Here is a 21,948-nt window from a genome sequence, read left to right as displayed (position 1 = left end):
GGTTTTCTACGAGTGCTTGATGATATGCCCTAAACCTAGTTTAAATGTATTTCATCTAGAGACATTTGTCTATGTGATTCCTGTCTTGATATAGTATTAATAACAACAAGACAATATTTTATTATCACAGCAGCAGGGATGATATGGCCCTGTATTTTCATCCTGATCCCAGCTGTATTTTGTGGGACATCAGCCACATCTACAGCAGGAGCAAGTCTGAGTCTATTACAATGGCAAGTCACTGGTACTGCCCTTCAAGAATTCCTGTCTGGCTGTGAACACAGCTCTGCTGCCTTGCTGTCTGCAGAGACGTCCCATGCCTTGTGCCACCCTGATCATTAGCTGGAGGCCAGCAGCCAAGCCAGAGGATAGCTGCTTACTTGTTCCAATGCAGCAGTGCTTCTAGTTACATTAGAAGCTGGGCTGGATCTTCCGTGCCTACCCGAAGTAACTGAGATGTCTACTGGTGGCCAGTTGCTTCCAATACAAAGTATTGATTTGGAGTGTGAGGCTGTGCAATAAGACCTGGACAAACTGAAGAGTTGGGCAAAGAGGAGCCTGTTGATTTAATTAGATTTAATGAGAGTGAATGTAGGGTCTTGCACAAGGGAAGAAATAACATCAGTACAGGATAGGGGATGACATGCTGGAGATGAGCTCTGCAGAGAAGGACCTGGATGTTCTGGTGGACAACAGGTTGGGCATGAGCCAGCAGTGTGCCTTTGTGGCCAAGAAGGCCAATGATTTCGTGGAGTGCATTACAAAGAGTTCTGGGCCCCCCAGTTTAAAAAAGACAGAGATCTCCTAGAAGGAGTCCAGCAGAGGACCACAAAGATGATAAAAGGCCTGGAGCATCTCTCGTATGAGGAAAGGCTGAGTGACCTAGGTGTATGGTAACTGTTGAGTCACTGCCTGAACTGTGGATTGAACACCTGGGGAAAGGACCCGGTCAGTCCTGGGAGCACAGGTGAAGTCAATTCACCTGTGCAACTGGAAGGGGGTGGAGTCTGGCTGCATCTCTCTTAGACCTCATTTAAAGGCTGACTGCCACTGGGAAGAGATTCTGGAGATCCTTTCTCGTTGAAGCTTTCTTATGTGAACCTAGAATTTTCAGAAATGGGTGAGTAATCTTTTTCCCTTCATTTACAGCAGCTTTCTATTGTGTTGGTCCTTCTCTTGCCACACATTTGTTGTAATGCCTTTCCCTTTGCTACACCTGGCTGTGTTCAGCCTGAAGAAAAAAAGACTGAATGGAAGTCTGGCTAATATTTATAAATATTTAAAGGGGGTGGGAAGCAAAATGAGGAGGCCAGCCTTTTCGTGGCGCTGTCTAGCAATAGGATAAGGAGCAATGGTCTAAAACCTGAACAAAGGAAGTTCTGTACAAACATGAAGAATAACTTTTTTATGGCAAGGGTGACAGAGCACTGGCACAGACTGCCCAGAGAGGTTGTGGAGTCTCCTTTTATGGAGATATTCAAGACCCATCTGGATGCCTACCTGTGTGACTAACTGCAAAGTACTTGCTTTAACAGGGGGATCAGACTCAGTGATCTCAAGGACACTTTCAACACTGACAATTTTGTATAGCTAATACCAACTGGAGCTCACCTGCTTGGCCATAACCCTAGGCTATTTATCTTGCCCACTACAAAACATTTTATTAGTACAATTTCATCTTTTGTGACTTGCACTTGTTTTCAAAAGAAAAGTACCAATCCATAGAAAAATCTCCTATGTCAGTGTCCTGTGACTAGAAATCCCTTTCTTCACTGCAGCATTTTGGAAAAAACAGTAGGCAGGATAACATTTGTGATAGATATTGTTCCATCAAGGCTTTTGTGCCTTCTTACTCATCCAGCCTTTTTATTTTCCCCTAGTCCTCTCTCACAAATAATAAGCAATGCACTGTAAGCAAGCCTCACTGATCATCAAGATGCAAAGGTTGGGCTGTATGTTAAGGGAAGAATTCAGATATCTTTAATGCTTCACTCACTGTCCCCAGAGAATCATCTATTTGGTCCACAGGCCTGCACTATAATCTGCCCGATAACTTATAGACTATTTGACCCATTGCAGTCTCAGATTATTGTTTTTGCTGACTTGGAATAATAGGTATAAAGTAATAGTTGTCTTAGTATAAGCCTACAGTGGAAGTGTATTTCACTTTGCTGAAGGCAAAGAGTTGTGTCTAAGGGAATCTCACACGTAAGTCATTTCCATGTATTCTTCTGGTTATTCTTCAGATTTTGTTATCATCATTTATTTATTGAGCACAGCCAAAGTGCAGTTTCCTACACTGTGTAGGAACAGCACACAGTGCTTGACTCTCAGCCAAGTTAAACTAGAGTGTTATGCTCTGGTGAGTTTGAATATCACTCCCTTATCTTCAGGGCTTACCATCAAAGGGTTTCACACAACTGTATTAAGTACAACCCTCGTCTTTGTTTCATGTGCTAGTTCTACATTCAAATACCTTTGGGGATCTGGCCCTGCTGAGAAACTGGGACTTAAATCAGCATCAGTGGAAACACCAGGACTTCATTCCTAAACCATGCTGGCCTGGTTTTCCTGTTAGTTTCCCTTTTGTGGGTTTTTTTTATCCCCTTTCTTGTCTGTTGTATCTTAAGAGAATTAAATGACATAAGGCTTCTCTTATTCTTTTGAGCACAAAAGCAAAATTCTCATGGACAGGATTATCACACAATCAGGGCTTTTGGAGATGAGAGCTGTTATCCAAAAAGTCAATCTTCATTACTCTCTTCCTGCCTGGACCCCTGAGCATTGCTCGCTGTGGGCTATGGAAGGTCCTGATCTGCACTGGGAACGGTTGTTTCTTCATGAACTCTGTAGAGAGCATCCATAAGTCCATGAGGCCAATGCCCTCTACTCTTGGGCATCTGGCAAGCTCTAGGCAAGGATGTGCTGGGTCAGCAGTGAGCTGGTGAAACGATGTACTGGGGAAGGAGTGCACTCCCTCTGCCATCGTTTTTAGGCAGGATCATTTCTCCTGGGCATCTTCATTACTTGTAATGTTCTGGAGTGAGATGTGGTAAGGTGCAGGTATCTAAAAGCTGCCATGATACGATCATTATTGTGAGATCCCTGGTGAGATCAGTTATTTTACTATGTAATTACGGCTTGTTTGGACATTGTGCAGCTGTTGCAGCATAAAGGTGAGCTACCATTAAGCCCCCATGCATTTATTAGAATCCTAGGCAGATCTTGCAGTCCATACTATGCCCTTCAGAGCTCTGGTCCCGCTGTTAAAACTGAACTGACTGAAATCTGGGTGTCAGGTCAGCTGCAGCTGTGGTGTGCCCATAGCTAGAGGGGAAACTTTCTCCAGCTGCAGGGACATGAGCCAAATCTGGGAGCCGATGGGAAATGTGAGGGCTTCTGTGAGGACAACAGCCAAAAGCAGTAAATACATGAATAAATCAGTAAATGGCTGAGGAAATGTATCCCTGGATATAGTAAGTAAAGGAAGTAGAAGAAAGAAAAGGATTAGAGTACAGGGCTAGAAGAGAAGTGAAAGAGGCTGAAAGAAGTGAAATTTGTTGAGAGTTCATTTTTCTTAAGGGAGGCTGGGAGGGGAAATTAGGGAATGGGAAGAAAGAAGCTGGGGGGAAAAAAGAGCTGTGAAAAGAAGGAGAGAAGAAAGGTACTGAAGGATGTTAAAAATGTTAACCTTTTCTGGGGTGGCTTGAGATCACTTGTGTGCATGTGTGCAGTTGACTTCTCACTGATATCTCAGCAGCTTGTTAGGAGCAAGTTAGAGTTTCAGAAGCCTTTTATTTTTCAAATTTAAAGTCTTTTTTGATCTAGAAAGTCTAGTGAAAATGCAGGCAATCAGTTTTTTCCTTTTTTTTTTTTTAATTTCTAAGAAAAAAAATTACAGCAGTAAAGCTTATACGTTTCGTTTTATTACCTCTTGACATTGGTTTGGCTGTCTGTGGGGGCAGAGGAAAAATATTCTCCATCCATAACAGAAGCCCTGCAGGGCGATGCAAGCAGTTGTCCCATCTGTTTACCTGTGCTGGTTGCACACCCAAGGTTGCTATCCAGCTTTATGCTCCATGCTAATTGCATTGCTGGGGTTTTTAGGGCTGTGAACAAAGTCATTTGTAAAAGCTACTGTGAAGCAGTGCAGATCAGTGTGCATGGTGCTCCTTCCTCCTTCAGCTGTTTCTTATAATTTAAAGTTATCTCGCATGTGGTGATGCTGCACCTCAGTCTGCAGCACACGGCAGAGCAGATTCAGGCAGCAAGTCACTGTCACTCAGCACTTGCACTGCATCCCACAGGTCGGGCTGTGAGTCCCTGAAATACTGCAGCCTCAGGCTTTGTATTCAGTGGGGTAGAGATTAGAGCCTGAGGGTCTCCACAGATAGCTGAGCCCTGGAAAAAAACGTTCTCTACTTTCCACCACTGTGAGGATAAAAATTCAGGATGACTGGAAGCTATTACAGGTGGAGTCCCAGCTCAGAATTATATCTGAGAGTGACTGGAAAGGAGTTAGTTGTGATTGCTCACTTGTAGCCACGCCACATAGTTGGTAGAATGTGCAGTGCACTGGGGAGAGCAGGGGGAATGCAAGCCCCCACAGCTCTTACTGTTGGGAAACCTATGTGTGCAAGCAGGGAGCAGAGCAAGATGGTAAGAGTGCTTCCTTCTTGCTCACCTAGAGCATGAGAAAGGAAAGGCATCTGATTCCATATTAATAACTACTGAAGAATTGAAGAGACAGAAAAACACCTGCAGCTGAACTTCAGCTGTATGCACCTGCAAATCAAAGCATTTGGATGGAGGTATTGATAAGACAGGTTTGAGAAAGCTGAGAAGATGGGTAAGTGCACTGAGAACATGTATGTGATTCCCCCTTGGAGAAGGGACAACTTTAGTACCGCTTGATCTACGCCTGAAGTCCTTCACTAGCAGAGAGTCCCTAGTCTCTTTTTTTTCCAGAAGAATTTTACTTGATGCTATATTTCCTATGTAGGGTTGTTTTCATGCCTGAAAATCCAGTGAGCTGAGTCATTACCAAAGATTGTTAGGCAGCCTTGGATTTTCTGCTGATATCTGACTTAAATCTGTTATTCTGTAGGATCTAGTTGATTCTTTCCTGAAAACTAGGCTAAGGGAGTGATTGTTGTCCTCACTTGAACAGTTCTTCACATATTGGTAAATTATTATCAAACCTCCCTTTAGAGCTTCTGCAAGGATCAATTTAATTATCTGAGCTATTTCTGATTGATCATGTTGCTTAAATCTCTTTTATTCTTGTTGCTCTTATTCAAGCCATGCAGAACTAGATCCAGTTCTCCAGCTGTGTGAGAACCAGTGCCCTGCAGAGCTGAATAATCTCATTGCATATGATGCACATGTAATAATACATCAGTGTGAGATTTTCCTGCTTTGCTCATATTTGCTTTGAGCCCTACCTGTAGCTCTCACATCCTTTTTTGCAGTCTCTTCACCTCTTCCATGATTCTGCGTTTTGTATTTGTACATTTGATCTTTCATTTTACGTGTGCAGTGCTTTGTACAGGTTGTTACTGAATTCCAACTTGCTCATTTTGGGCTATTTCTCTAATGTCTTGAGATCATTTTGTATTCTGATCCCATCTTCTGAAGTGCTTGCATCCACTCCCACCTTCATGTCATCTGCAGATTTTATAAGTGCACTCTCCACTCCATCATCTCTGAAGATGGCAAGAAGATATTGAGCTAGGTAATAAAGCATCCCTTTTTTAAATCTTGCTAAGATAAATAGTAGGTTAAGATCTGATAAAGAACACTTCAGGGTGGAAAAGCTGTAAGTATATCTTAGTTCTGAGACTTCTAATCTCTGCTTGTGTGGATAGTTCACAGGTGCTACATCCACGAGCAGAGACTGGAAAAAACATAATCCTAATTTTTGTGAGAGGCTTTCTTCTCTTTCTAGCCTAAGTGCAAGTGAAAAGGAATGCTGATATTCAAAAGCATGAAAGGAGTCATACTGTACAGTAAAAGGCAGTCCTAGAAAGAAGTTTAGTATTCTGGGAATACATGGCACTAAAGTACTTGTCAGTGTTGCAGTATTTTGACACATAAGTGGGGCACATCTGAAACCTTATCTTTGCCCTCCACTGCCTAGTGCAAAGAATTGGCACAGTGACAGAATTCATCTTGCTCAGGAGTCAAGATGTTACAAGAGTCATCTTTAGCACAAAAAAAAAAAAAAAAAGACAGAAGTATAGCCTTTTTTGAGTCTTATAGCCCTGGGTTGGCAATTGCAGCATCTGTACTTGTGACAAGCCTGAAAGAATTTGTCTCAACACAAAAAATGTACAGTTTCTAACCTTGCACTCAGGGGAGATGTCAAGAAACACTGAATGGAGAGGATACTTTCATTAGCCTTTGGGATGTTGCCAGTGCTCCCAAACTGTTGTCAGCTTTGCCACTCTTCATAAGATTTTCCCATCTATGTAATCAATTGTCAAGATATATCTCTTTGCTTCCAGAGGATATTCATTCTACCTATACCTGATTGCTATTTTTCCTGTGCGGGGTTGTTTTCGTGCCTGAAATTCCAGTGGAAATAATGAGCTGAAAATACAGTAAATGCCAATTGCATCAGTTTTGTTATTGCTGGTGGTAGTGCTGTTTTTGTTTATTTGTCCTAGTGAAATTAGTGGATCAGAATGGTGCTAGATTAGCAGCCTCTATACTGGTGTCTTTTCAGTAGAGCAGATACAGGATCTGTGCAGGCTTTACTAAAGGTGTCAGCAAGACTGAGAGCAGCATACATTCTTAGTTGTATCTTTGCGACAACAATGGGGGAGCCTACTGCAAGTGCAAACATTGTTCATAACGTGCTGTAGGATCTGATCCACCACAAATGGCCTAACATAAGTCCATTTCACAGCTCTCTGAGTGCTTCCTGAGGAAGGCAAAGGAAAATCTTTGTAGGAAGGATTAGATTAGAAGGTGGTGACTGGTTGCATGCTATGAAGAGACCTTGACTCAGATAACTAATTTATTCAGACTTGCCTCAGCTCTTAGTAGCGTCACTTTTCACTGGGAGTTCAGAATAGAAGCACAACTGTAGTAGGCATCTTACATTGGAGAGGTCTCTCTGTGAAGAGTTCATTCCCATGGAGTCAACACAAGTCTAGAAGAAGTAACTCCTGCATATGATGAATCTCAGTGCAGACCTATCATGTCTGTATAAATGTGAGCCCTTATATTTTGCATTTATTTGGCTGTCGGAAGCATACTGGCTACTCTGAGACATCTACTAAGTACTGCTTCGTTCCCAATAGAACACTGTTTCCTTGGCTGGGACAGTGGGCTGCAGGAGTCAGAGGATCACAGTGTGGCTAAGGGACCTCTGTAGGTGATCTGGTCCAACTGTATGAGCAGGGACTCTCAGAGCAGGCTGCCCAGACTCAAGTCCAGGTGGCTTTTGAAGATCTCCATGGAGGTGACTCCACAGCTTCTCTCTCCTTAGCAAACTGTGCTGGTGCTCTGTCAACTGCATGCTACAGAATCTTGTCAGGACTACTGGCATTTTATTTCAAGCTTTCTTTTCTGTGCACTATCTTCGTACAATTTTTCAAGAACTGAAAGAAAGACATGTGCAGGCTGACCCCGATGAGCATCTGAGATTTGAATCTGTTCATGTCTTCCAAATGCAGACATATTTCCTCTCTCTCTTTGTCAGCCATTATATGAGCTCATTGCTGACCAAATCCAGCAACTAAAGTACCAGTGGGATTCTGAGCTAATTTGGTGTCCCATCAAACTCTTTGATATAGCTATGCAACAGCTCAATGTTTTTAGTGAGTAGAGTTAAAAAAAGAAAAAAAAATTACAAAAAACAACCTGTTCTTCTGCGTGTATTGGGCCTGCTGATATTTTCTTGGCTTTTAGAACAGAAAATCTAACTGAAATAATAACCACATGAACTACCTCATTTTTTCCTATTTATTATTGTTACTCAAGCACATGGTATGCCTTAAGGTAAGCTAGCCAAGAAAGCAGTGTAGACAAACTGAGAGCAAGCAAACACTATAGAGAAGCCAGCACAGAGCATCATGGTCCAACCCAGGGAAACTCCAGCTGCTGGGTTAATTATTGTTATTTAGTCACATGCCAGAGAGCATGTGATTAATTGCAGCAAGAAAATGCACTGCCCTTCATTGACTTTAAAAGAATTCCGCCTGCCAAGAAGAAAGATGAAATCTGTGAAGTTAATAAGCTGAAACATTAAAAAGGAAGAGAGAGATAAAATTTGATAGAGGTTCTGCAGCAGGTGAGGCTTCCTAACTGCATACAGCTCTGCAAAGAGTAGGAAAACCCCAGTGCCCAAGCACAGGGAATATTGCTTCTGTTCTGGCTGAAGTCCTCTTGCAGTGCCTTGACAGAGCTTTGTGAAAGTGTGGGAGCACAGGGAGTTACTTCTGAAGTACAGGGTTTGTCTGTGGTATGTAGATGTGTGCCTGGCTAGCATGCTGTGACAGGAACATCTTCCTGATGGGATCCTTGCCTTCAGGTGTGGCAATGCACACAACTTCCTGCCTGCTCTCTGCTCTCATCAGCAGGAGCCCCAGGTCTGACCTGCCTCAGGGCAGGTAGCAAAGCATGATGCTGAAATGGCAGATGACTCAGATCATGGTTTGGGTAAGACACTGCCCAGCTTGGCAGAGGCTCTGCTGTTTAGAGGTAGAGTTTCAATTATGCTTCGTGTGGCATACAGCTGCCAAAGTCAATACTGCATGTGCACCATTTGTCTCTTCTGTCCTGCTGCACCTCTGCAGGCACATTAGTGTGCCTAGGCAAGTATCTAGTGATCTCTTCTGTAGCAAGGACACAGATTTTTCTGGTTTTACACTGTGCGATGCAGCCGAAGATGTTTGTTCCTGTAACATTATTCTGGGACTTCCATACAGAAGGGTTCACTCAGACAAGATAATTGAAAAACAAGCATATGATAGAAATGCTGCTTAGAAAGCTGGGAAATCAGAAACGGCAGTTTTCTTGTTCAGCATCATAGCATTTCCTATTCCCAGCATTGCAGTAGAGAGCACTTCCTAGAGTGTGGGATTTTCTCCTTCACCAGTGATGGAGAAAGGCTGCAGTGTGTAGCCACGTCTCTTGTGCCAGGCTGTCCTAAGTCAGGATATGTTAACATGTGCCCAAGAAGAGTGTGTGTCTTCTCTCTTTTGATGGTCTCCTCCTTTTCTAGCACTCCCTGAGAAAGCTGCTTATTTTTCTCCACTTAAACCACTTTCATCCTGTTGCAGAGAAGTGGCCTTCTGCAGAGTTGATGCCCAGTTTACGTCAGTGCATGTGAGATGAAAATTAGAGCAGGTATCTCTCTCTCAGACAAAAGATAGAATATTCCTATATAGAAGGAATAATCTTGCCGGAGAACTTCTGCTGCCAAAAGTATTATTTCAGCTGAGGAGGACTCATTTACACCTGTATGAACAGGAAGATTCTAATTTACAAGTAAAAGTCAAATCATTATCTGGCCATTTCTCCATGCGGTACTTGTCTCTCTCAGTTCAGTAGTTCAGAAAGCCAGATAAAACACTGTATGGTGCTGCAGTTGAATGAGAAAGGAAAAAGATGTAGAATCAGTTCACAAACCTGCAGATCTTATAAAAACATGATGGAATGGTCTTTTATTTTGTTTGTCTTGGAAGAAAACACTTTCTTCTGTACCTGAAATTCTTGAAAGACCAAAGGGCATGGAAAATACATGGTACAATCCTTTTTTCCTCTTTTGAATTATTTTGTGTGATAGATGTTGGGGCCAAGTTCATCGTGGTTCAGAAGTGTTACATAGAGGGTGGATCTGGCTACCACTGTGGGAAGTGGAATGCTGTAGAAGTGATTTCTCATGATTTGTTTCTGAAAACGGGGTGAAACCAACAACGTCTTTCGTGATTTCAGCAGATGATGATAAAGGTTTGAAGATAAATTGTTATAAAGGCCACGAAGGGGGGGTCAACTTCCATTGCCTGTGGTGAGTGAGCCCATTTATTGTCTGTTCCAAGATATTGAAAGATTAAATTTGGGAGAAATCAATATATGACTTATACAGAGTATGTGAACTGAAGCAGCTATGAGCATCTCTTCTGTCTTGCACAAAATATGCTCTTACGCGTGATACAGAAGAACCTATGTCATTTGTTATAAAGACTGTGAGATCCAAACACCACATTTCATGAACTGGCAAGTATGCAAAAGAACAGGATAAAGTGACATGTTTATTTTTAATGTGCTGTGGGAAAAGACTACTTCTAATTGCACAATGCAAAATATTCTTGAGCAATATCTGGGAGTACAATCTAGAGTATCGATTAAAAATGAATCACTGGGATTTGTTTGGCTGTGGTTGTAAAAGGAAAAAGTAGGCATGATGCTAGGCCAGGTGTGTGTCACTTGTCAAGCATGGAGAAGCCTTTGGGAATGTGCACCACTGCTGACCATGTAGTGCCCAGGATGAATTGTGTAGGTAGGCTGCTCCAGGCAGCACATCACTTCTGAGGCATGGGCTCTTCTGTGTGCATCTGAGTGGGAGACAACAGTGTGAACATAGAAATATTTCCTCTCATTATTCTTTAAAAAATAAATAAATAAATAAATTTTATATAAATATATAAAAATATAAATAAAAATATATAAATATATAAAAATATAAATAAAATATATATAAATATATAAAAATATAAATAAAAATATAAAGCTCTATTCAGCCTGTCTGTTATGGCACCTCTGGAATTACCTTGTCATTGTCAGTGATTAGGGCGCTTCTCTAGGTAGCGGAAAACCTGCTTTCAGTGGCTCTGGCTGAAATCACTTTAACACTTACTATAAAGGAAGCGAGGACAAAGTAAGGAGATATTTTCCGCTTTTTTTCCACTCCGTTATCCAAATGAAGCTAAAATATTACATAGAAAGAAAAGGCTTACTCTCACTGCCCTTCTGAAACTTGTAGTCATCTGAAGAGAAGCATTTATGGTACCTATGTTAAGTAGTTAAGCATCATCCTCTCCCTGTTGATTGTATAAGAAGGCAAGGTCTGACATCTTGGGAAGCAGGCTGTCTGAATCGCCATTCATTCCACTTTGGATGCTGCAGACAGATAATCTGAATACAGCTCTGTAACTTCAAATGGGAAGGCCATACATGGCTTCCTTGCAATCTCAGCTCCCTTCCTACAGGTCTTCCTTCATTCCTCTTTCCATTTTGTCTTGTCTTCATTCTCTCATATCTCATGTGGTGAGCTGGTGTCAGTGCAATTAGCTAGGAAAGATTTTAGTTAAAGAGATGAGTAAAAGCTGCTTCTGGCAGAATGCTTTGAGTTGGGGAAACTTCTTTCCAATTCTCCAGGAATTTTGCTGTCAGCTAGTTTAGCAGCAGTTTCTATGCTTTGCTGTATCATAGACAGCCTCACATTGCTGATCTGGATTATAAGTTTGAACATATAAAATACCAGTTGAGGTTACAGAGACACTGTGTGAAGAGTTCACATCTATTTTTTGCTCAAAACCAGACTACTGTACTATGCATTAGCACTCTGTGTTCACCTGTAGCCTCAGATGCTAGGCTAGTGCATAGTGCTATGGCTGCACATCACTGTGATGACAGCATGCTTGAGAGGAGAGGAAGGAATTTCCTGTAGATCACCAGTCTTTACCACTCCTGGCAACAACAAGAAATCAAGCGTGATCCTGAGAATTCAGATAAATGCAACAAATGAGGATCGAATTGTCCCAATCAAAGGTGAGGTTGCTGATTCGGCAAGTCTCTCTCCATGGCTGATTCTCACCCACCTATCATCACTTTCCTTTGAGAGATGCTTCTGAGCCATATCACATCTTGAAATCTGATGATCAGCCTCCAGAATGCTGCAAGAGGGGGTTTTTTATGTGCTGTTGAAGTTCAATCGGACTCGCTAAGTGACTCAGCTTAGGAAGAATAGTTGGCAGTGCATCTGTAGTTTGTACTGGTTGCTGCCATCCTTAGCAGGAGGCCTACTGAAGGCTGAGTTGTTCTTTCTTTGTCTTGTTGTGTTTTAACCCAGCATTCATCTCAGCACCATGGTGCTGTTTGCTATCGCCTCCCACAGTAGAGTGGGGGGGAGAGAAGTAGAAAAATGGTGAAAATCATGGATTGTTATAAAGACAGTTTAATAGGACATAGAAGGAAAAGGGGATAATAACAATGGTAATAATGACAGAAGAATATGCAAGACAAGTGATGCACAAAACAATTGATCACCATGATTTCACTCCGCACACTCAGTTCCTCAGCAGTGGCAGCTCCTTAGCCAGCTCCTCCAGTTTTATTGTTCCACATGACCCTGTATGATATGGGACGTTCCTTTGGCCAGTTTGGGTCAGCTGTCCTGGCTCTGTCCCTCCATCTCCATGTGCATTCCCAGCCTCATGCTGGCAGTACAGCACTGGAAGCTGGAATGTCCTTACAGTTTAGCGTAAGCCCAGTTCAAGAACTTAAGTACGGTTGGGTTAGCAACATTATTTCCAACCAAAATGCAAAACATAGCAGTGAACCTGCTACCAGAAAGAAAGTTAACTCTATCCTAGCCAAAAAACAGTTTAGCTTTCACCACCTGCAAGGAAAAAAAAAGTCTACTTCCTCTGTTCATAAAACAAAAAAAACTGCAAAGGATGTTGAACTTTCAACTTTAATAGAGAAGAAGAACTTCCAAATGTGGATTATTTGCCTTGGAAGAACATGGACTTAAGGTGACACTGTAAACCTCTGCGAGAAAATATGGTGTTTGCTTTATCTGCATCACATGACATAATGTATTATTTGATCTCTAGTGGGGAAACAGCATTTAAAAAAAAAAAAAAAAAAAAAAACAAAAACTTCTTCCAGGGGAAATAGTCATTGCTTCATGCTTTAAAAGTGAAGATACTGCCTTATTGATGTCAAAGTCTGCAGAGAGAGAGAATTTCAGCTCTAATGGACCTGAAAGTACTCTGGATTTGCAAGGTGTACTCTTTGGTCAGGCAGGATGACATGCTGTTCTCAAGGTGAAACTTGCATGATACAATATTTGCTACTTGGGGTTTTAACAGCTCCAACAGCGTTCTTGGAGGGTAACAAGATTTTCTGGAAGTGAGCCACTCTAGAACACTGTTGCCAGCATGTCTGCCTACTCTGGGTAGCATCAGAAGCTGTGCTAAAAAATTAAACAAACATAGTTCTTGTCATCTAAACAGATGGGAAAGGACATGCTGACTCCCATGTCTTTAACGAAGGAGGTAGGCTGTGTCTCATTGTTGCCACTGTGCAGTGAGGAATTGCAAAACACCCACGTAGATTTTTCAGACCTGCTAGCTGCACTTAACCTTTAATCCTGCAAGTACTCAGCCATGAGCATATAATTTCAAACATCTGAGTAGTCCGACTGACTCCGGTGGGAATGTGCACTGAATGAAGTTAAACATTTGCATAAACGTTTGCAGGTTCAGGATCTTTCACTACAAACACAATTCTTTCACTACAAACACAAACTCAGTCAGGCTGAGTATTCAGCTCAAGCTCTCTATGTATTAACAAACCTTTATCCCTGCAGATGTATTTTACATTTCTTGTTAATATGTGGTTTCTCTGTTATAACACGTCTTACATCAGGCTAATGAGTAACCATTTTCTTGAGAGGGAGGGAATAATATAGCTTCTGACATAACTGCGTGACTTTGAAAAAATATAATCTGAAATGAATCTGTTATGAACATTAGCTTCTGTATATCAAAAAGATTCAGGCAGCTTGGTCAGAATTTGGGCTTTTAAAAGTGTTTAAAACCTATTTTCTGGGTTTTAGACCTGATCTTTACTCCCATCTTTCCAGGGGCAAGACTGTGTGTGTGAGTAAGGGATTGATTTGCTTATTTCTAGAGGGGAGGACTGCTTTCCGTTCTCACTGATGGAGTATTCATTTACCTCCAGGTAGGTCATTTCACTCCAGAAAAGGATGAGCAATGTTTGTGGTCTTTAGTTACAAGCAGGTGAATGCTAACACACTGAATTAGCCTCTGATCCTACTTGTGTCTGTTTCTATACCTGCTCTCAAATGTATGTGGTGAAATAACCCCTGGTTTACACCCTAGCTATGGAGAGCAGGATTTGGCCCATTGAATCTAGGTGCTGCATTACAGATCAAAGAAAAAGTTTTGATGAATCCTTCTGCAAATTTCACCCCTATTTGTACTTTCACATGATTGATCTCCCTTTTGTTTAAAGCACTGTGGTTGATACAGAAGCGTTTGAATTCAGTGAATCATTCTAGCAATGCTGCTCTTAAAATATGCTAATATTTTCTTTTGAAATGTGCTAGGAAAAATCGGTTTCAAATGTTTTACATTTTTTTTTCTCCTATTCCTTGCTTTAATTGAAGGTTGCCTTTTTTTGTGTGTGTGCGTGTCTGACTTGACTTGCTGACTAAACACGTTAGGACTTTTGAGGCAAAGAGGTATGTGCATGCAAATGTGTCGTAATACAACAGGCAGCTTTTCCTAGAGTTAAAGCTATATCATATTTTCCATCCTAAACCTCTATGTTTCCTGTGGTCACTGAAATAAAAGTGCTTCAGAAGGAAATCTTCCGGCTTTGGGCTTTTTCCAAATGTGAATAATTTGGAAGGATTTGAACAGAACTGGTTCAGCCAGTTCAGAATATCAGGAGAGTGGGGGGAAGGAGGGAAGAGGCAAGAAAAAGTGGGGTTTTTTTTTTTTTTGAGCTAAATAGATCCTTACAGCATTTCTTGAGCATTTCTGCAACTTTATCAGCAGAAGGCTGAGAAGTGAACTCTGACATGTAAGTAGCCTTCCTTTAAGTAGATGTGCCTTTGCTTGTTCAAGAGGAAATTAGTTTTGATTTGCCTGAGTTATAAGGCTTTGAAAACTGTGATTGAGCATGTGCAGTGGATTATTTCAGTAAGCTTGTGGAGTGTGCAGCTACAGAAGGATTTTCTGTACATGCATGGCTGGCTAATTTTGCTGGAAAGGGAAAAATCTTTCTAAGCACATTGCTAAAAATCAGTGAAAATACCTGAGGCTTCAGGAGGACCTTTGAAGGCTGTCTCAACATCTTTTAGACTATGAAAAGGGCAAGAAAAGATTCCGTAGGCTTTGCAAGGCATTTGGAGAGTAAGTGGCCTGCAGAATGTGTGAGGTTAAATGGGATTATGGCTCCAGAATTGATCACTTGACATATCCATGTGTGAAGTTTTCTCTGCAGGGCCATAGAAGGAACAGTGTTCTCCCCCCCAGCCCATCTGCCTGGTGAAGGAGTCTGCACAGCAGTGGGGAAGCTGCTTTGCCATCTCACCTCCAGCTGACAGAGCTGGAGTTTATCAGCATGTTGACAACCCTGGACTGTTGAGACTGCTCCAAATTACACTGGAAACATTGGTAATGAGAATTTAGCCTTTGGAGTAGTGTGTATGTGTGTGCCTTTTTAGATGCAGGTTTTTACAGTTACGGTGCTCACTTGCATCTAACACTCTTTGGATAAATAAAAAAATCCCATCCTGAACATGTGTGTGTCTCCTGGCAGCCCATACTCTCCAGTGTACCTCACTTCAAGGGATGCCAGCTGTTTGATTCCAAAATCTGTGTTCTGCATAAATTGATGCCTCTCTCTATCTCCCTCCAAACACAATCATAGAATGGCCTGGCTTGAAAAGGACTTCAGAGATCATCTAATTTCAATCCCCCTGCCTGCAGGGTTGCCAACCACTACACCAGGCTGCCTAGAGCCGCATCGAGAATCACAATGTTGAGTTTATTTGAAAGAGCCATTTGTTCAGAAGAAAGAAGTGATGTTATTTTATGCTTCCTATGGGAATTACTCAGCTTTGATTTCTTCCTCTGACTTTTCATACATCCCTCCCCTCCTGTGGGACTGTGGCAGTCACCAGGTGACTTCTGCCTGGGCAGTTCCAGGCCAGACATGGCTCTCTGGAGAAGCAAGTGAGCATCTGTGCAGTTTCTTTGGACTGCTGTATCTTTTCTCTCTAACACAGCAGATTTAGCACCGAGCCCCTGCTGCACCCTGTTATGACTCGCAGTCCAGAGGGTCTCTGCGGCCGTCCGTGCAAACGCACCGGCAGAAGTCTGATAGTGGCGCGAACAGGCGGAGCAGAGAAAAGCGGTGCCGGGCCCAAATGGGCGGTGATAAAGCCACCCGTTGAGAAAACATAGTGAGGCAACGGAGAAAACCTTTAAACTTAGAATTGCAGCCCTGAGCCGCCCCTTTCCGAGGCGTAGCGAGGACCACCGGACCACCGCCCGCCTAAGGGGCCTCAAGAGCAGGAGAAGCGGAGCAGCGAGCATCCCGCCGCCGCCGCCTGGGTCTGTCCGCCGGCCGCCAGGCGCGGCGCGCGTCTCTGAACTCGCGGGGGGGCGGCGGCGGCCCGGCGTGCTGCAACCATGGCGATGCCGACGGCCCCGCCCTTCCCCGCCCCCCGCGGGGCCGGGCGGCGCGGGATTGGTCGGGGGGCGGGCGCTCGCCCTCTGCCCCCTGACCCTGCGCGGCGGCGGTGGCGGCGGGCGCGGCGGCTGCTGCTGCTGGCCGTTTCCTGGTGGCCTGGCGGCGGCGCGGGGGACGATGCGGCGCAGGTCCCGGCTGCTCCTCTGCTTCGCCTTCCTCTGGGTTCTGGGCATCGCTTACTACATGTACTCGGGCGGCAGCGCCGCGCTGGCCGGCGGCGGTGGCGGCAGGAAGGTGAGCGCGAGGCGCCGTGCCCGGCTGCGAGCCCCCGGCGGGCTGCGGGGCGCCCTCGGCGTGTGCGGGGGGGCGCCCTTCCGCGCCGCTCCTCCCCATCCTTTCCCCTTTATTTTTATGTTTCTCCTCCCGCCCCCAGCGCGTTCCACGGGGCGGGCGGCTGCTCGGTGGACTTCAGACTGGCTCCCGCCCAACCGCGCTGAGCCACGTCGCGGGCCGGGGGCAGTGGGGCGGCACGGGGCGTCGTTCCCACCCCGGGCATCTCCTTCTTACGTGTGGTTCTCCTGCCCGCCGGAGAGCCGGGCTGATCGTGGGCCGGGGCTGCGTCGGACTTTCTCCGCTCATCGTGTTTTATTTTATTTGTTTTAATGGTCCTTTCCCCTTGGTATTGTTCTGGGAGAGCGTTTGGAGGTGCTTTGGTGCTCTGTCGTTGAGAGAAAGAGGGGGAAGTTGAACGCTTCGCCGTTCCCATCGGCGTGGGTCAGAGTGGTGCTATGGTAGGGCGAGGTGCGAGGCAGAGTCTTTCACCCCATAACTCCGCTTGGAATAATGAGTTGTGAATGCGTGGATTTGCATGTGCCTCCCCAAAGTCGGGAGCTTCCGCAAACCCTGCTGCTGCGGTGGCCAAGCCTCTGGAAAGTGAGCTTTCTTGTAAAAGATTTCCCAGGCGAACCCAGAGATAGGCAGAGGGTGAGGAGCGGAGCGCTCCGCGGCTGAGCCGTGCTGTTTGCTAAAAATGGCACTGCTGGCAGGTGAGCCAACTGGTGCTCCTCCAGCACAGCCACGGGGATCTCTGTACGGTTACTTTGATGCAGTGCTGCTCGTCAGTGTGTGTGTTCCGGGCGAAGATCTTGACTGGTTCCTGTGCAAGCCATGGGAGCGGAGCTTGCATGCTGACTTATGGTGTTAGTGAGGGGAACAGGGGTCTGGGGAGAGAACCGCTCTCAGGCTGCCTCAGTGCTCTGTTGTGTCCTCTTCCTTGCCCCTTGTGTCTGCGGGACAGTGGCTGTTGACACAGCAGTATGTTGCAGTGTTAAGCATGTATCCTACATACAGGTTCTCAGAGCAGATACAGTAGCGGAAATAGATGAAGCATGAGATAAAAAGTAAGGCAGTACCCTGAAGCCTCTCTTGAGGAACCACCAGAGTGTGTTTAGAAACTAAAAGCAATCTTACGCTACTGCTGATGCATAATGGGATAAAGCAAAGCTATCAAAGGAGCATGTATCCGCAGATAGGGAAATAGATTTTTTAACTCCCAGTATGTTTCATTTTGAGTTCCCAGTCAGATTTGTAGCTGAGCTCAATTCATTTTTACTGCTGGGGAAACGGCAGCATGGAGATGGTGATTTGCACAAGGTCACCTAGAAGACCAGGTGAGAATAAAACAGAAAAGAAACCAGTTTTTCTGAGAACAACTCTAGTGCTTAATCTACTAGAACCTGCTGCTATTCCTTATTGATAGTAGTATGACTTTCCATTATGGGTTGAAGAGATCTACAATCCCTGATGCTTGCTTCAGCCTTGTAACTTGTCATCATTCTGCTAGCAGTTTAATATACCTTACCAATATGGGTAATTGGAGAGTTTTAGCAAAGATGAGTTTAAAGTAAATGAGATATTCTGTAAGCATGAGCCGAAGCTCAGTGTTGGGTTTAAAAATGTGAAAGCTTAAACTAAGCTTGTGGTAAGGAACAAAATAGGTACTATGGCCATGAGAAACAAGTGGGGAAATTAACAATTATGTGTGGATTGGTGATTGAGGATTCTATTTTCTGTCAGCGAAGCGTAAAATTTAATCCTGGGCCCCAGTGTAGGTTAGCAAATGTAAGTATGGGAAGATGTGTGTAATGTAATAGCTTTTGAATCTCGATAAAAGCCTTATTAACTTAGTGTCAGACCCTGGTACAAAGCAACAGCACAAACTGCCTTAAACTTATGAACAGAAACCCCGCTGTAGTAAATTTCTTGGTTTGTATGACTTCACATAGTTTTCATTGCTTTCCCACTATTTCAATGCAATGAAAACAGGGTTGCTTACAGAAGAGCATCGTTTCTTATAAATTGAAATGTATGCCATGTTGAGGCTCTAAAATTACAGAAGCCAGAAGGGGATCATTCTTCATTTATGTGAATAAGTAATTTGCATGTTAATTACAGATCTAGTTAGACAAACAGAATGGTTTTTCCATAAGAATGATTTTTTTCTATATTCAGACCTGATGTATTGTCTGGACACCCCGGGCTTGTTTGGTATGACACCCTGTGCTGTGAAGACACAGTCAATTCCCATTTCCTTTAAAAGAGGTGAAAGTATTTGCCCTTTTCTGGCCTTACACCTGAGAAACAGAGAAGAATGCTTTATTTTTTTCTTAGTAGAGGTGTGTCAGAGTTGATGTAAGCTTCTACATATTTTGGTTCTTCACTTCTAACATTTCAAGCCATTTGGATGCTCCAGTGTGCAGTATCCTTGCCCAAGCATTCAGCCTCTGGGAGCAGTGGTGGGAGCCACAGCCCTGTATGCGCTGCTCTGGCTAGGTAGGCAGAAGGAGCTGAGTGTGCACAAGTGGAGCTACAGCACACAAAGTAGAAGCCATCTCATTAATAAATATGTGGATAATAATAACACGCAGGAGAAATATTTCATGTTTTGGAACTAGGCACAAAGTAGCAGGATGAAATTACTTCTTCCACTTCTGGAATTTAAGGTATGAGACTGCTTTTTCTTTTTTTCTTAAAAGGAAGAGAAGGGGCAAAGTTGAAGCTTTTCATTCAAATGTGCTTAGAGGTGACAGAATCACTTCTCCTTCATATTCTTTTTAATCTCCAATGAGAGTGACTTTAAGCATGAGAACCAGGGGTTCAGCTTGCTCCTTGTCCAGCCAGGTCACTGAGTTGTAGATTGGAAAGAGCAAGTCTGTCTCACTTGTTTAATGGTTAGTGAAATAGTTCCACAGACAGAGTCTGTAACACAGAAGAAAGCAAGTCGCAAGCCCAGCAGTTGTGAGACTGAAAAATGTGGGTTGCTCTTGTGCTGCTCACTTACTGTGCTTTTTATTAAACAGCCTTTGGAGTGGAGACTGGAACTTTCCTTCTTGTGGGCATATTTCTTAACCCACTGCAAATGTAGTCTGTGCTCTGTGTCCCAGAACAAAGTAGAGCAGCTTCTTCAGTATGGTTAGAAATGATGCGTGCCCTCCCAAGCTGGAATCACCCTGGTGATATCCCCCAGTGATACTGCCCCAGTCTTCAAAGAGTGGTGTGAATCAAAATTGGTGTATTTGGAAATCATTTAACTTGTTTCGGGTTTTGTTTTGAGTCCCTTAACAACTAAGTTCTTCCGCAAATGAGTGACGACTGGGTATGAAACAACAAAACAGCCTGTCCTTCCAAGCATTACAGCAGAAGGCCTGCTGAATGGAGCCCTTCAGGCAGGGTGAAGGAAAGCACCAAACACCTCATTGCTGCCAAGAGTGAAATCCTCATGGGCGTACCCTGGAGGAGACCTGTAAGCACTGTGTTGTAAGCGGAGGCATTGAGAAGAGATGCCTGCTAGGCAAAGCAGCAGCTAAGCCAATGTTTGGAGTCTTCTGGATTTAGGTACTAAAGCACTGACAAGCTTTGGCTTTTGTTGCTATGTGAAGGTGGTGTTCTGTTTGTTTTTTTTTTTTTTTTTTTCTTTTAATGTAGACCTCTTCCCCCTCCCTCACTGCTGTGCCTCCTCTCTTCCTCTTCATGCACTTTAGAGAAACAGAGTAAAACAGTTACTAGGCAATCAAAGCTGGATAATTTTTGCCATGTTTAAAATTAGAAACCTCTTTTTCATTATATTCCCTCCTCCAAAACCAAACAAAAATTAAAAAAAAAAGTAGAAAAAAAAAAACAACCCAGCTCTGAAACACTTTGGACTAAAGGCCCATTAAGCCTCTGGCTTGCCAGATTTTCTGGGTGCGATAGAATGAGTTGCAGAAATTGGATTGATTTTAGCTGAGCCACAGGGAGGCAGACTGCTCCTGCAGAACTGGTTACAACCCAGTGCGTTGTGCTGCTCTGGGGTTTTTCCTTCAGTTCCCTGGGCTTGTGTGTTTTTGGGGCAGGGAGGAAGCAGTAGTGGTTTTTCTTTTTTCTTTTTTTTTTTTTTTCAGTCGGCTTTTGGTAGTGGCTGTACCGTGAAGCTAGCTAAGGTGAAAGAAATTCAAAGGTAAACTATGATATCTGGAATATGAGATTGACTGAAAGTAAGTCAATCGTTTGGGGAAAGCAGAGAGAAAAGAAAGCAGCTGCTTTCTTTGGGATTTTACAAGGATCCAATTTTACAACTCCTTCCAGCATAAGGGCTGCTTTCTCTTCCTCTTTTCTTCATTTGGAACAGACAAACTATTTCAGTTAGTCTTAAGTGAGGCTCTTAGGTGTACCATTATGTGTGCATAATGACAGGAGAAGGAGAGCTGTGTGTTCGACAGACTTAGTGCACTTGAGTTTCTTTTTGAAGGTTAAAGTAGGAGGAAAAAGGAAGTGTGTTTTAGCTGTAGGTGCATTAGCCAGTTTTTGTCAGAGAATGAAACAGTGGAGTGCAAATTCTTTTGATTGTTTTTCTCATGGCAGGAGAACTCCTTTTTGGAAGGGGATTGAAAGTAACATCACTTCTGTTGTCTGCTTTTGTCTAAGGAAGACATTGCCAGTTTTAATGGCTAAGTATTGAAAGTTTAGTTTATTGCTTCCTTAAGGGTAACTGCAGTGCCTTGTAATGATGCCACATTGAATGTGATTTCCAATATCTCGATCTTAAGAGAAATGAAGACACATTGTCATGTGGCATTTGCTTCCTAGGAGGAGCAAGAAGACAGAAAGGGATGTTCTGCTATTTAACAGGTAGCTATTTCCTGTCCCAAAGGTGTTTTTCTGCTGTACATAATTCTGTAACAACTGTGAAAGCAATGAAATACCTTGGCACGTTGATAAAGCTGTCCTTCTCTTGCTAGAATGTAAAGTCTCTGAAGTTTGTCGTGTGTATGCTTTCTTAATTTAAGATGTCACTTGGTGAAATTACTGCCTTATCTTTGTGGATTGTTTCTTTCATGAATTTAACTTCAGCTGTGCGGAAAAGACAGCCACCTGCAAACCCTGTGCAGCTTCTTTAGGTCTGTGGTTGCATGAGGCTCTTCCTCTCATCGCCCATGCAATTTGAAA

The 21,948-nt window shown here is 43.4% G+C and overlaps 1 protein-coding gene and 1 long non-coding RNA gene across 5 annotated transcripts in view; both read left to right on the top strand.

Annotated features, from left to right (window-relative positions):
- The first annotated feature begins 1,055 nt into the window (after positions 1 to 1,055).
- Positions 1,056 to 16,349, top strand: LOC125688707 (uncharacterized). Of its 4 annotated transcripts, none has more exons than XR_007374847.1 (4): positions 1,056 to 1,120; positions 13,883 to 13,980; positions 14,429 to 14,503; positions 15,259 to 16,349. It is a non-coding gene; the product is annotated as an uncharacterized LOC125688707 (long non-coding RNA). The 4 variants fall into 4 exon arrangements; XR_007374849.1 differs by lacking the exon at positions 14,429 to 14,503 and adding an exon at positions 9,949 to 10,018 and having other exon boundaries at positions 1,089 to 1,120; XR_007374848.1 differs by lacking the exon at positions 14,429 to 14,503 and having other exon boundaries at positions 15,271 to 16,349.
- Positions 16,350 to 16,559: 210 nt separating this feature from the next.
- GALNT2 (polypeptide N-acetylgalactosaminyltransferase 2) overlaps positions 16,560 to 21,948 on the top strand; it is a 94,954-nt gene continuing 89,565 nt past the window's right edge. Inside the window, exon 1 of the mRNA XM_048935026.1 lies at positions 16,560 to 16,758. Within this exon, the coding sequence (XP_048790983.1) occupies positions 16,642 to 16,758 (117 nt within the window). The 5' untranslated portion in view covers positions 16,560 to 16,641. The remainder of the gene's footprint in view (positions 16,759 to 21,948) is intronic.

The sequence above is a fragment of the Lagopus muta genome, chromosome 2 (assembly GCF_023343835.1).
Source record: "Lagopus muta isolate bLagMut1 chromosome 2, bLagMut1 primary, whole genome shotgun sequence".
Taxonomy (NCBI): domain Eukaryota; kingdom Metazoa; phylum Chordata; class Aves; order Galliformes; family Phasianidae; genus Lagopus; species Lagopus muta.
This window is presented reverse-complemented; position numbering and strand designations above follow the sequence as displayed.